The sequence below is a fragment of the Arabidopsis thaliana genome (assembly GCF_000001735.4).
Source record: "Arabidopsis thaliana chromosome 1 sequence".
NCBI lineage: Eukaryota > Viridiplantae > Streptophyta > Magnoliopsida > Brassicales > Brassicaceae > Arabidopsis > Arabidopsis thaliana.
In genome coordinates, this window is record NC_003070.9 from 22,465,508 (window position 1) to 22,477,891 (window position 12,384).

Sequence of the window (12,384 nt, forward strand, 5' to 3'; positions counted from 1 at the left end):
GTTCTTTTTTTTTATTAATATTTTAGGAACATATAAAAACATAGAAATGATAAAAAGTATTTTGCGAAAATTATGACTTTACCACATTTTCTCAAAAGCTTTTCAGAATCATTTTTTTTTCTCCCTTCTTTACCAATTTTTGATCACCTTAATATTTCAAAAGCTAGTCTGTTTTTGGCCAGTGACTATACAAGCAAACAAGGAACAAAAACCAGAGGCCAAAAATACAAAATATACAGCAAACAAAGAAAAAAAAAACTTTAATCAACTGAAAGAGGATCATGATGCGGGTTTTGAGGTGGACTAGTATCTGCAAACACTTGTGCTTCATCTTCATCTCTCACATCTCTAAACATCGAAAGAAACGAGTTAAGTCCTTCTGACGAAGCCCCGCCTAAAATCCATAGAAGCATCGAGCTGAACGAGCTCATTGCGCCTGCTTGTTGTGGGTTAGGCTCTGCAGGAACGGTGTTTGCTTCATTCTCTTCTTGCTGCTCTTGATATTGTGCCGGATTCCCGACACCTCCTCCATCCGCTGTAAAAGATCTTGTTTCCGTGTTTTGGTTTGGGGTTGTGTGGTTAGGACCAGACGGAGTTCGGTTTCTTGTTGTTCTGTTCAGCCTTGTGATGTGAAGAGTTGATGCTAGGATTGTTGAGGAAGTGATGTGAAAGTCTGGGTGTTGCTGAAGGTGTGACTGTCGGCTTTGAAGGAACCTCTGAAGAGCTGGTACCTGTAATTTTGTGATAAAAACTTTGAATTGAAGCTTAGCTTCTCTGGATTTGGCCAATCTTCGAGTTGTTGGAATCAAACGCGTACCTCAAAACGGTTCCAGAAGTATAAAATTAAGTGTTGCATGAATGCAGCGGTTGTCATTAGGGCGAGATAAGAAAAACCTGTGGAGAGTTATGCAGTAAGTGAACGCGTCTGCAGTTTCAGTAGTTAATGAGACAAATATAACGTAAAACCACATCTCTTACCATATGCATATGAGAAGAAATAAATATGGAACACCAAGAAGTACAGCAAGAAGAAACGCGGGAAGAACTTCATCGATATTGGTGTCCTGACACTGCAATATATGGAGGATAAGAGTTTGTTATTATTCCATTGAACAGCTACAAAAAAAACTTTAACTTGGCAGTGAGATTATCACGAGCAAAAGAGCTTCATAGTGGAAATACAGGTGACTGAGGCAAAAGAGGAGACCAAAACCTTATCAGGGTGAATAATTCGCAAAGCCAGACAAGAACTAGAACCATAAAAGCCAATAGCTGATCGTCGTAAAACTCAAACAGGAAGAACAAAATCCCAATCATAATCTGCAATTTCAAATAGTTATATCATGTCGCTTAAGAGAATCCTCTGAAATCTTGGAATAAAAAAGAACCAGGGTTATGTATGCATACCGGTACAAAGACAAGCGATTCGATCACGTGTACAAAGATCAACTGAAATGTTGGTAACCGATGCTGGGCATGGTGTTGAAGCTGCACTGCAACAAAGTGATATCGAAACAAAGATGATTGTTGAGAAGCAAAGATTGGAAACCATAAGCTATTGGAATAGAAGAAATTCTAACCTGTAAACTTCAACATGCGAGTTTGTGTCTCTCGCAATGTGAATGATACAGACATTGTGGTTGTGAAAAACACAAAAAGTGACATCATTAGGACACCACATTTCGTCACCAAGTAATCTGCATACACCGGCATTAAAATATTACTCTTAAAGTAAATGCTTACACCAAACTACAGATAAAAGTTGCAAGAGCTAATAAAGCAGCCAAGGTAAGATCTTCCAATCCAACGTAACGCTCATAATCGATAGACTTGCGAGATTCAAGGGAAAGTTTTCAACATATGCTGTTTCCGTGACAGAAAATGACAAACCTCCGAAATGCGCAGAACCGTCAGGAAGTTCTTGGGAGTAACTGAGATTGTAAAATTCTCTTGTCTGGTAGTTGTATAGATAACCTGTAATGGAGGAAGTTGGCAGTCATATGGAGTGCAAACTGACGCTTTCACAATAGCATATAGAAAGTAAGAAACAATCAAAGGGACATGAGCAGCGACAACGACAGATGGAAATATCATGTAACAGCTACCAACAACGACATTGGTTATTTTACATTTTGCAAAGTCTTGCATGAACCAATATATTGCTGCACACTGAAATTCGACTAGAATTCCCCGAGGATAACTTAGTTTAAAGTTACAATAAGCTAAATAGACAACCTCTTTTTAGTGGTAGCCTAACATTTCAGAAAGAAACAGTTTCCGCACAAAATACAAAAGAAAAGACAAACCCATAGTTGAGGAATTACAGGCTTCAAAGGATGAGACCCACAAATAGCAAAACTTGCATGGACATTATGAACAAGACAAAGACCTACTGCCTACCTTGACCAGCAGAGTTCTGTAAGCTATTCATTATAATAGTATCATATCCAACAACTCTGTTTATAAGAAGTTGCTGCCACCTGAAAAAGTAATCCAATTTTAGAAGCTTATCATAAGGATACAGCTCTAGCAATTAAAATCACTGTTTCCAAATTGAGGGCCAATAACGTGAATATTACCTGTTGCCAAAGCAGGGATGCCGTGCCGATATGCTGACATTTGCAGTGCGAATGTTATGCCGTGATTTTGCTTCATCAGGCAGCAAGAAGTAACCCTATATGGAAAAAGAACAACACAATTGTGAGACCGAACCAGAAGTTCAACCGAAGAATTCCTCATTTCACATCTTTCTTTGATAAGATGCTCCAGCATTTTCCACTAGTGAGCTTTACATTCTTGAGAGAGAATAACGTTTACCTTTTCCATGGTATATAGATATGTTGGCTCAAACTCTTGAGTTTTACTCTCAAGCCACTGAACTGAAAAAACATAACAAACCAATTAAACCATAGCAGTTCATATAGACATCTTCCCATCCAAAGCACAAAAAACCAAACCTATGTGATTTTACTCTTCTAGTAGCTAAACCTCTCACATGTAAAATCGTAAAAAGGCTATTAAGAAGGTGCCGTTTGACAGAAATTTTATATGGTAGTTTGCGTAGCTCAAAACAAGGAATGATTTTCAAAAAGGAAATGTATGTAATCAATTCATTTACATGGTGTAAACGCTAATCTTGATAGGTTCATTCAGATGATGAAGAACAAAACTAAAGTAAATATAAAATCGAGATTCTATGGAGGTGGCTTTTACCTGCATAGTAGTTGACTTTATCCATATACAGTACATGCAACAATTTGGGCACATCAAGATTTAGCGGTATGCCAATGATGTTCTGCATTTAAATTTGAAGAGCAAAATAATTTGTTTTAGTAACAATATAAATAATCAGGATTGCAACCCATCAGATGACCTAAGTACTGTGGCACCAATAACAGATATCACAAGAGCTAAATTAGTAGCTAGACCTAAGTCCATTTTCCTCAAAAAATCAAGGGGAAATCTTCACACCCTGATGATTGAGCCACGTGCCAGTTAAATTTTTAGTAACATATATTTCCGATCAAAGGAACGCCGCTTAAGAACCCTGCTTTATAAGTGATATACCAAAAACATCCAACAGAAACCTCCCAGAGAAAATACAACATATATATATATATATATATATTACATGACAGCCATACGCACTATCTAAGTCAGAATCTGAGAAACAAAAAGGAAATGAAACAAAGAGGCGTTGTTACACATTCTAAGAGATAACTCACCCATATTTTTCTAACACCTCTGAGGATCCGTGCTGTATGCTGTAAAACGAAAGATATGCGCCTGTAACACTTTTTAAGAAAGCGAAGAATAGCTGCTCTGACATTCTCTTTTGCAGACACTGAGAAACTACTGCGGGGCTCTTCCTTATCAATTTTCACAAATGTATCATCGGTATTTTCTTCACTGGTAGAGCTTTCTGCATGATTGCAAAAGAGGCAGTGTCAGTACCTGCAAACGTCAAAGATATTGAGCTCCTACAAACAGTCTATCCAAACCAATAAAAAAACACCTTGATCAGTCTTTGACACTTCTAAACTATCAGTTGCAGCAACAACTCGAGGAACATCTGCAGCAGTACTTTCATCATTACGTGACCACAACCCTGCACTTGTTATCTATATCACAGAAAATCAGTTGGTTAGAGAACTAAGGATGAATAGAAATTTTATTTGTGGCTAACTGATTTCAAGAAAGAGTTTTCCAAAGTACGAGTGAGGAACCAGTTCAAAGCCTAGAAAATCTAAAATTTTTCACTAATTATGCATGCTAGCATCAGAAGCGATAATAGCTACATACCTTGATTTGCATAAGCTCTGCTTCAGCTAACTCAACTCCAGTCAGCTCACTTGAACAACCAGGCTTTAATAATAATCAAAAAAATTAACGAAATTAGTTAGAGAGAAACAATAATGGTCAGATAAGAGAAGCTTAGGAGAGTCTAGCAAAGATAAATCTTAGGAAGGCATGCACACTACACGAAACTCTTAAAGTAGAAGAGAGCTAAGCCAACAGATATTTGATTTTTGAAGTTTGCAATCTTAGAAGTATTCAAATGCATTTGCATAGGCCGTAATTCCTATTGGAAAGTGTACTAATGTTTACATAAACATAAACACAAAGAAATCAGAAAAGTATCTTCCGTCGGATTTATATAATTATGACCAGTGCAACCTTAGTAAAGATACAAACAGTAGTCTCCTAACCACGCTCATGCGAACATGTTCTACAGAATTAGCTTAAGCTCCACAATTCATATCAGATTACTCCTAACACAGAAAAATGCTACATCATCCTTTTCAAATTGTAGTATCTCAGACTTAAAATTTCAACAATGAAGTCATTAACAAAGGCAATTTGCACTAAAAACGACCTATAAATTAAAGGATTCAATACGAGAGTCAAAAATTACCTGCTGAACATAATTGGCGTGCATAACAACGAGGATACAGAACAAAGTGATGGCAACGAAGAGGTAAGTATACTCTAAGAAACCTCTAATCCTTGGCGTTAAGATCTGCGAAAACCTCTCCTGAACCCTAATAAACGTCTGCTCCGGATCCATATTTCGGATCTCCGATGCACTTTTTCGTCTTCTTCGTTAACACTACGTAGTCATCGAATTTGAATTGCTCCGTTGCGAGGATCGTAGATTTCTTCTCGTTCTGGGAGATTGTCGAATCCACAGAAATTGAAGAGTGAAGATGATTGAAAAGAAAAGCACCGCGAAGCAAATTTTACACTTTGTTTGCTGTTAAATTGTTTTTATTTTTCTTCAAAAATCCCTAGTGAGAGTGGCGCAATTGGGAAAGCGATAGGATTCTTTTGCTTCCAGGACAAGAGTTCGATTCCTTCAACACAACCATAAAGCTCTCATTTTCTCTTCATTTTTTTTCTGTTAACATTCTTTTATAAACTACTTCAATACATGCCATTTCCATGAAGAGAAATTCATAACATTTTCCAACTTTAATACAATCACAAGAGGAATTTAGTAGTCAAATTCTTAACCATTTGCAGAGAAAATGTGCTCATTACAATCTCTCGTCTACCTTAATTTAGATGAATCAGACCTTCCTTGTCCTTTAGAGGCTTGGTAGAAACGCATCAAACGACACCGTGTATTCATGAAACTGCAAATATCAAAAGCAAGGCTCACTAATATGTCTTACAGAGAATCTGGAAGAACCCTAGTAGCTTTTTAACTTTGGAAACCTCTTTAACTTGATGCACCACAAAGCTTTTGTTTCCATGGTTCAATATATTAGCAGATAAAAATAATGGAAACGAAATAAACCTGCTTCACGATCTCTTCATATTTAGCGGCTAGTTTTTTAACTTTAGCTTCTCCTGACTGTCTCACCTGGTTAGTCTTCGCAGTATTGTCATCAACCTGTTGATATATAAACAAATAAAACTTACGGAGATGATAAAGCATCGTGCACAACAGATTCACGTTGTTAGATGTTCGATAGAAAGGAAGCAATACCATAGCTACTACTGATTCAACATTCGTTTGCCTGGTTTCAAGTTCACGTCTTCTGGATTCAACCTCCACTTTTAATTCATTCAACTGTTTCGTCCAATCATCAAACATGACTGCTTTTTCTTTCTCTAGTTGTTTCAATGATTCGTTCAACTGTTCCACTGTTGACAGAAGAGATGATTACAGTCTCCGTCCCAAAACAAAATTCAGAAACAATATCTGAAGAAGGAAGAAATAAACCAACACTTGCCTATTCTTTCCCGCTCAACCACTTTCGCCTCAAGTGATTTGTATGCTACCCCATCCTCACTCAGCTTATCTTTAAGAGCTTTGAATTCTTTCTCAACCGTTTTCGCATTGGTTACCTGTAACATCATCAAATATACATAAAAATGAAAGATAAATCTAAAGACACATTAGATCTCATTCCAATAATTGGAAGGATCTGTGTGTTGCCACATGCTAGAGATACAATACATGGTTCACAATCTATAAGCAATGAAAGAGGAAAGGAGTTTTTTTGCTTGGTCACCTGTTCGTTTATTAACTGCAGTTGCGAAGATGACTTTAAAATTTTCTTCAAGGCCTGCAAAAGGCAACCATAGTTGAATAAACTTTATTACCTCAATATTAAAGCAAAACTTATTCGACTCAAAAATAAAGCATAAAACTGTTGCAAGACAAAACATAAGAAAATTTTGAAGTAACAACACAGAATAAGGTCTCAATCTAATATTTTCCATCTTGGGATCATTCTCATCCACTATACAACAAAATAAAAGAAGTTCTTCCTAAAGCTTCTGGACAGAATTTCATGAAGTATGAACAAAAGTGATAGAGCAATAAACACACCAAACTTAGAAGAATAATGACTTGAAATATCCTTCTCTAAAAACTGGTTTGAGAGCAGTATCCGCAGTGACCATTAAGTTGCAAATGTCGTAAATGCATTTAGCTACTTGCTAAGCGACAGGATTTAGTAACAATCTAGAGTTTTCATTAGATACCTTTTCAAAAACCTCAAGAATGGCAGCCTTTTCCTGGAAAGTTACCATTGCTGATTGTTCAGCTTTCTTTGTTTCCCCAAGTACTAGTTTCTTCTCTTCTAAAGCTCCCTGTCTCCACAACAAACGTTTATACTAGTGTATACCAAAAGTTTATCTTAGGACTAGTACTAGTTGGAATAAAAATATACCTGCAATTTGTCCGGTGATTGAACAATTTGTGAGCGGAGGTTTGCATTTTCTTGGACAGTTTCCACAAGATCAAACTCTGCTTTGGAAATCTGTAGAGAGAAATACACATGTCAGGAGCAGAAAACGCCTCTCAAGTTCAAGCATATGCAAATCACCTAATTGACAAACAAAATTTGTTTCTTCACCAACTTCATAATAAATTACAAATAACCCAATTTAGTTTGAGGAAGGAGCTCGACACCATATCCTGCGGTTACGTACCTCGTTATCCATCTGTGTACTCTTCTCTCTCATTTTCTGGAAGGTAGCTCGCAGTGACATCTGCTGATTATTTAGTTCCAATATTTTTTTATTCAGTTGTTCAATGTTCGCTTCTAGCTCTTGGACAAAAGGTAAGTCCCTCTCAACGGCTTCATCAAATTCTCCAATCTCTGCATTCAACTGCATGTACAGCTTTTAGAAAAAGATAAATGACTTATCTATGGGATACATATTTTTCTTGCATTACCTGAGCAACCTTTGCCTCACACTGCTTTCGCTGCTCATCAAGGAGACCCAACTCTTCTGCCTTTGGTCTTATAAGATCCATTTTCGAGTCTCTGGTACGAAAAAAAGATTAAAGAAGATCAAGTGGGACAAATAAGAACTCTCTATTTTAACTTCTTGGTGCATCGAAATAGATACTACAGAGAAGAACTAAGAGCATGAAGGACATACTTGTATAGACCATAGTTCAAAAGTGCGCTGATGAAAAACTCGGTTCGGGATGATTCAGGGCGTAAGAGATCCTTGAAACTAATTGGTAATGGACAATCAAGCATTTCTAACATATCTTTCACTTTGCAATAAAGCTTCATAGCTTGCATTGAAGTGGCATGATGATCTGGATTCTCCAATTGCTCCAAAGCCTCAAAATCAACTTGCCCTTTCTCTTCTCTACAATGTCGAAAAACGCAATTCAAAAAAGAAGCATCATCAGAAATTCCCCCAAATTGAAACAAAAAATAGGGTTTTCAAAATTACTTAGCAGTTCATACAATCAAAAATAGAAAATCCCAAAGATTCAATATTTAACATAATTTCTGACAGAATTCGATGACCTAGCTCGAAACTAGACGAAGAGTTTCAAAATCGAGGGTAAAATTGAGTGAAGAGCTAAGAGAGGAACTAGGGTTTTGAGGAGTACATACTCGTCGAGGGCGTCGAGATAGATAAGAATTCTGGTGTAAAGCTCGGAGACAAAGTCGGAAGTTGGGGTTTTGAGATCGGTCTCTGTAACGCTAGCGATTTGAGCATCCTTGAGCGCCGTGATAATGTCGGAACGAGAGAGCCTCGGGTACTCGTAGGCTGACATAGTTTTCAGTTTTGGTCAGGTTCGGATTTGTTGTGTCTGGATTCGAAGAAACTGAAAATGACAATTTGGAAAGAAATGAAAAAAAAAAAAGAGAGCCTTTGATTTTAGTTGGGTCAGGTTCGATTTGTTTTTTGCATTTGCTTTTCCCGCCTATATGAAACTGCAGTCTCTGCAGATATTGATGCATATTTGGATACGGTAGAACGTAGAAGCTTTTATAAATAAAATTAAAAAAGAAACTTTAATCTACAAAAAAAAAAATTAAGCATTTTAATATTGTAGAGATTTGGTCTTAATATCTTGATGCACTAGACATCTTGCCAAAACATAGAGGTCAAGAGACATTCACTGATGTGAATAATGTATACTTTGTACGTGGAAAAATAATAGAAAATGTGCTCATTACAATCTCTCTTCTACCTTACTTTAGCTCAATCAGACCTGCCTTGTACTTTAGAGGCTTGGTAGAAACGCATCAAACGACACCGTGTATTCATGAAACTGCAAATATCAAAAGCAAGGCTCACTAATATGTCTTACAAAGAATCTGGAAGAAGCCTAGTACTTTTTTAACTTTAGAAACCTCTTAACTTGATGCACCACAAAGCTTTTGCTTCCATATCCTAGATCAGCATAATGATAGAAAAATGCATATGGGAAAAGCACGAATCAGCAAAATGATTTATGAAAAAACCTAAAAAAGTTAAAAACTCATAGTTGATAACATCCATAAGACTTGATCATTATCACAGTAGGGTAGTAGCAAAGTTTCTCAATAAACACCTTCTTAAATAACATCCATTAGACTTGATCATTCACTATTACTAAACATGGGAACAGAAACATCATCAGATGGATAAAACTCTATGATGATTTAAGATACCTCAACGATGACTTTAAAAAGCTACTAAGAAGCTGAGAGAGGGATTGGTTTCACAGCGCTCTGAATCCGCTCAAAAGCTACTCTCACTCTTTCCTTAAGACCTGAATGCTCACTCTCTACCTCTCCACTCTCTTTATCCAGCTGAGCGACATTGCCATCGACCCTAATCACCAGTTTCCCGTTTTCTCCTAGTTTCACATCCCCGAAAAGCGAAACAAGAAGTGCGTATATCACTTTCTCAACTTTCTTCCCGTTCTCTTCCTCGGATTTCACAGCATCTTCTTCTTCCATAACGATCTTGGGGACTTCTCGGCTGATGTTGAGAATCAGAGCTACAATGGAGTCTGAAACCATGTCACTTATTGGATCTGATGACCACTGAAGTGAGATGTGCTTCTCTGACTCTTGTTTCACCGTTACTCTTTCATGAACTTTCAGTGCTGGAAGCCCCGATTCCTCATCTGTTGAAAATTCCACGCTCTCGAAAATCTTCTCCAGGCGATGTTTTATCACACCAAAAGCTCCTACAAACGGGATTGTAATTCGCTGAGTTACAGTTGCTGTTGATAGCTGTGAGAAAACATGGAGTTCGTCAGGTGCCATTATCTGATAAGTGAACCCTTTCTTCACCAGAATCCCGCTTACTGTATCGCCAACATCAGGTGTCTTTTCCGCCAATCTCCCAATGGTTTTCGCCAATTTCTCAGAATTAAAATACATTTCCACTGACTCACAGTTCTTCGGGGTCATGATCTTTGTGTTTCCATCAGGAAACTCTGTTAAGAGCTTCTGTTTGAGCCTCATCATCTCGTTAGCTTCACCGTGAACAAGGATGATGTTAGGAGGCATGAGCTCTTTCAAGAACGTGCTCGTCTGCGCGTAATCTGCATGAGCAGAGAACGATATATAGTGCACTTGCATGTTGAGCGGAGCAGTAAGACCATTCATAAGAGTCACCTCCTTTGGTTCATTAATTATCGTCTTGGCCAGTGTACCTTCCACCATATAACCTGGTATGATACAAGCATTCTTCTTATCTGAACACCAGCTGTCAAAGAGTTGCCTTGAGAGACCGCTTTGAAGACCTCCAGGAGTAGCCATTACCACAGATGGACCGACATCATTAAAATCATCGATGCTGTTTAATGGAGAAATGTGCTTGAACACAAACGGATTAGAATTTGCAAACTGGTTGCGGATTCTGTCGTTCATAGATAATATGTAGGTTTGGTAAACCGCCATACACTTTTTGGCGAGTGGTGATGCATAGTAGATTGGGATATTGTGTAGATCTGGGTGGTTCGCCCAGTATTCATCAAGAATCAAGAGAAGTTCCTGAGCACGGCCCAGTGCAAAAGCCGGGATCAGCACACGTCCACCCTGAGCAACCGTTGAATGGATTACATCAGTGAAGCGTTTCTCACGAATATGACGAGATTGATGAAGCTGGACACCAGAAGTGGATTCAATGATGCATATGTCAGGGGAGAATTGAGGAAGCTCAGCTGCTCTCAGATGTCGGTCTTCCTCACGGGAATAGTCGCCTGTATAGAGGATTCGGACACCAGCTATATCCACCATAAACATGGCTGCACCCAAAACATGGCCTGCCGTGTAACACCAGAACTTTATGCCATTCACTTCAACTGTTTGATGGAAGTCAATTACCTATAGAGGAAATCAAATATAAACCTTAACTCAACAATCACAGTTTTGAAGCAGATTTAATTTCTTTTGAACTTATCCCAAACCTAGTGGAGCAGTCAAAGTATAAACATAGTCATAGAATATAATGCAGTACTAACCTCAATTTTGTCCATAGACTTGTTGATGTCTTGTTCATCGAACAACATATCTTCCACAGACACTTTGCTCACTTTTACATAATCTGTAAGCAACAGCTTGTAGATGGCCTTTGTTGCATGTGTCATGAAAACCCGCCCATTGAATGTCGTCTGATCAAAACATCAATAACCTGAATTAGTTCTCAGCTATGTTTTAACACATCCCAAAAAACAAAATCATTTTGAAAAGAGAAACAAACCTTCTCCAGAAAATAAGGTAGAGATGCTGCATGATCTATATGAAAGCTGCAACCAAAAGCATCAACACATTATATGTTATCTTAACCCAATAAACCTCTTACACAAAACACAAACTCTTTCAAGTAGACAAACAGAGACAGAACAAACTCTAGCCTCCTACAAGCTTGAACTAATTAATCCAAGAAGGTCTCTCTACTACACATCATCCTTCTGTTTTTGTATAAACAAACTTAAACTTCGAAGATTTTGCTCAAATTATCATTCTATTCAAATCAAGACTATCATTTTCTCTTCAAAGTTTCAATTTTTCTTAATGGGTATTAGCCAAAAGAGGAAGAAGAAGGAAACATACTGAGTAATCAAGAGGACATCAATGGAAGAAGGATCAATCTCATCGAAGTAAGGCAACGCAGCCATGCCCGAGTACGCAGGATGAATCCCACAATCAAACTGCACAACACAACCAAAATCAACTATAAGACATGCCCCAACAACAAAATCAAAACACATTTGCTTGATTAGAACAAAACGGAGAAGCTGACCAGAATATTTTTGCCTCGGAAGGACATGTAAACACAGGAACGACCCACTTCACTTCCGGCTCCTAACGGAGTAACGATAAGTTGATCTCCATCTCGCGAAATTGGTTGCTCTCTTCTTTTCAGAGAAGTAGAAGAAGAAGCCATGTTTCGTCTTTCTCGATTTTCCTCCAAGAGAAGAAGAAACTCAAAGAACTGAGTACAGCAATTTCAGTTAGTGTATATCTTCAAACCCTAAAAGCCTTTAAAAAAAAAAAAACGACCACAGTGGGAGTCGAACCCACGACCTTCTGATCCGAAGTCAGACGCGCTAATCCACTGCGCTATGCGGTCAATACATAGCAATTGAAAATATTATATTTATATAGAAAGTCATAT

General features: G+C 37.8%; 3 protein-coding genes and 1 non-coding gene across 8 annotated transcripts; all 4 read right to left on the reverse strand.

Moving 5' to 3' along the window:
* Positions 1-63: 63 nt before the first annotated feature.
* AT1G60995 (S3 self-incompatibility locus-linked pollen protein) lies at positions 64-5,332 on the reverse strand. Its single transcript, NM_001084280.2, has 15 exons — positions 4,916-5,332; positions 4,303-4,365; positions 4,016-4,121; positions 3,726-3,922; positions 3,214-3,295; positions 2,818-2,879; positions 2,580-2,674; positions 2,401-2,480; positions 1,891-1,974; positions 1,581-1,697; positions 1,408-1,493; positions 1,214-1,320; positions 979-1,070; positions 818-894; positions 64-731 (listed from the first exon to the last, which is right to left on the reverse strand). The coding sequence occupies exons 1-15, from the start codon at positions 5,066-5,068 to the stop codon at positions 261-263; spliced, it is 1,872 nt and encodes a 623-aa protein (NP_001077749.1). The 5' UTR covers positions 5,069-5,332; the 3' UTR covers positions 64-260.
* Positions 5,321-8,680, reverse strand: AT1G61000 (kinetochore protein). Its single transcript, NM_104781.3, has 11 exons — positions 8,376-8,680; positions 7,903-8,121; positions 7,694-7,784; positions 7,447-7,626; positions 7,185-7,274; positions 6,997-7,104; positions 6,522-6,575; positions 6,240-6,354; positions 5,993-6,150; positions 5,801-5,896; positions 5,321-5,636 (listed from the first exon to the last, which is right to left on the reverse strand). Exons 1-11 carry the CDS (start codon positions 8,537-8,539, stop codon positions 5,589-5,591), a joined length of 1,323 nt encoding a protein of 440 aa, NP_176296.2. The 5' UTR covers positions 8,540-8,680; the 3' UTR covers positions 5,321-5,588.
* A 79-nt stretch (positions 8,681-8,759) lies between these two features.
* CPSF73-I (cleavage and polyadenylation specificity factor 73-I) lies at positions 8,760-12,258 on the reverse strand. Of its 5 annotated transcripts, NM_179504.2 has the most exons (7): positions 12,010-12,258; positions 11,820-11,917; positions 11,467-11,512; positions 11,228-11,377; positions 9,423-11,090; positions 9,123-9,162; positions 8,760-9,040 (listed from the first exon to the last, which is right to left on the reverse strand). In NM_179504.2, exons 1-5 carry the CDS (start codon positions 12,151-12,153, stop codon positions 9,447-9,449), a joined length of 2,082 nt encoding a protein of 693 aa, NP_849835.1. In that variant the 5' UTR covers positions 12,154-12,258; the 3' UTR covers positions 8,760-9,040; positions 9,123-9,162; positions 9,423-9,446. The 5 variants fall into 5 exon arrangements, with proteins under 5 accessions (NP_849835.1, NP_001031215.1, NP_001319278.1 ...); NM_001036138.2 differs by lacking the exon at positions 9,123-9,162; NM_001333924.1 differs by having other exon boundaries at positions 9,123-11,090.
* A 7-nt stretch (positions 12,259-12,265) lies between these two features.
* Positions 12,266-12,339, reverse strand: AT1G61020. Its single transcript has one exon. It is a non-coding gene; the product is annotated as a tRNA-Arg (tRNA).
* Positions 12,340-12,384: the final 45 nt, after the last annotated feature.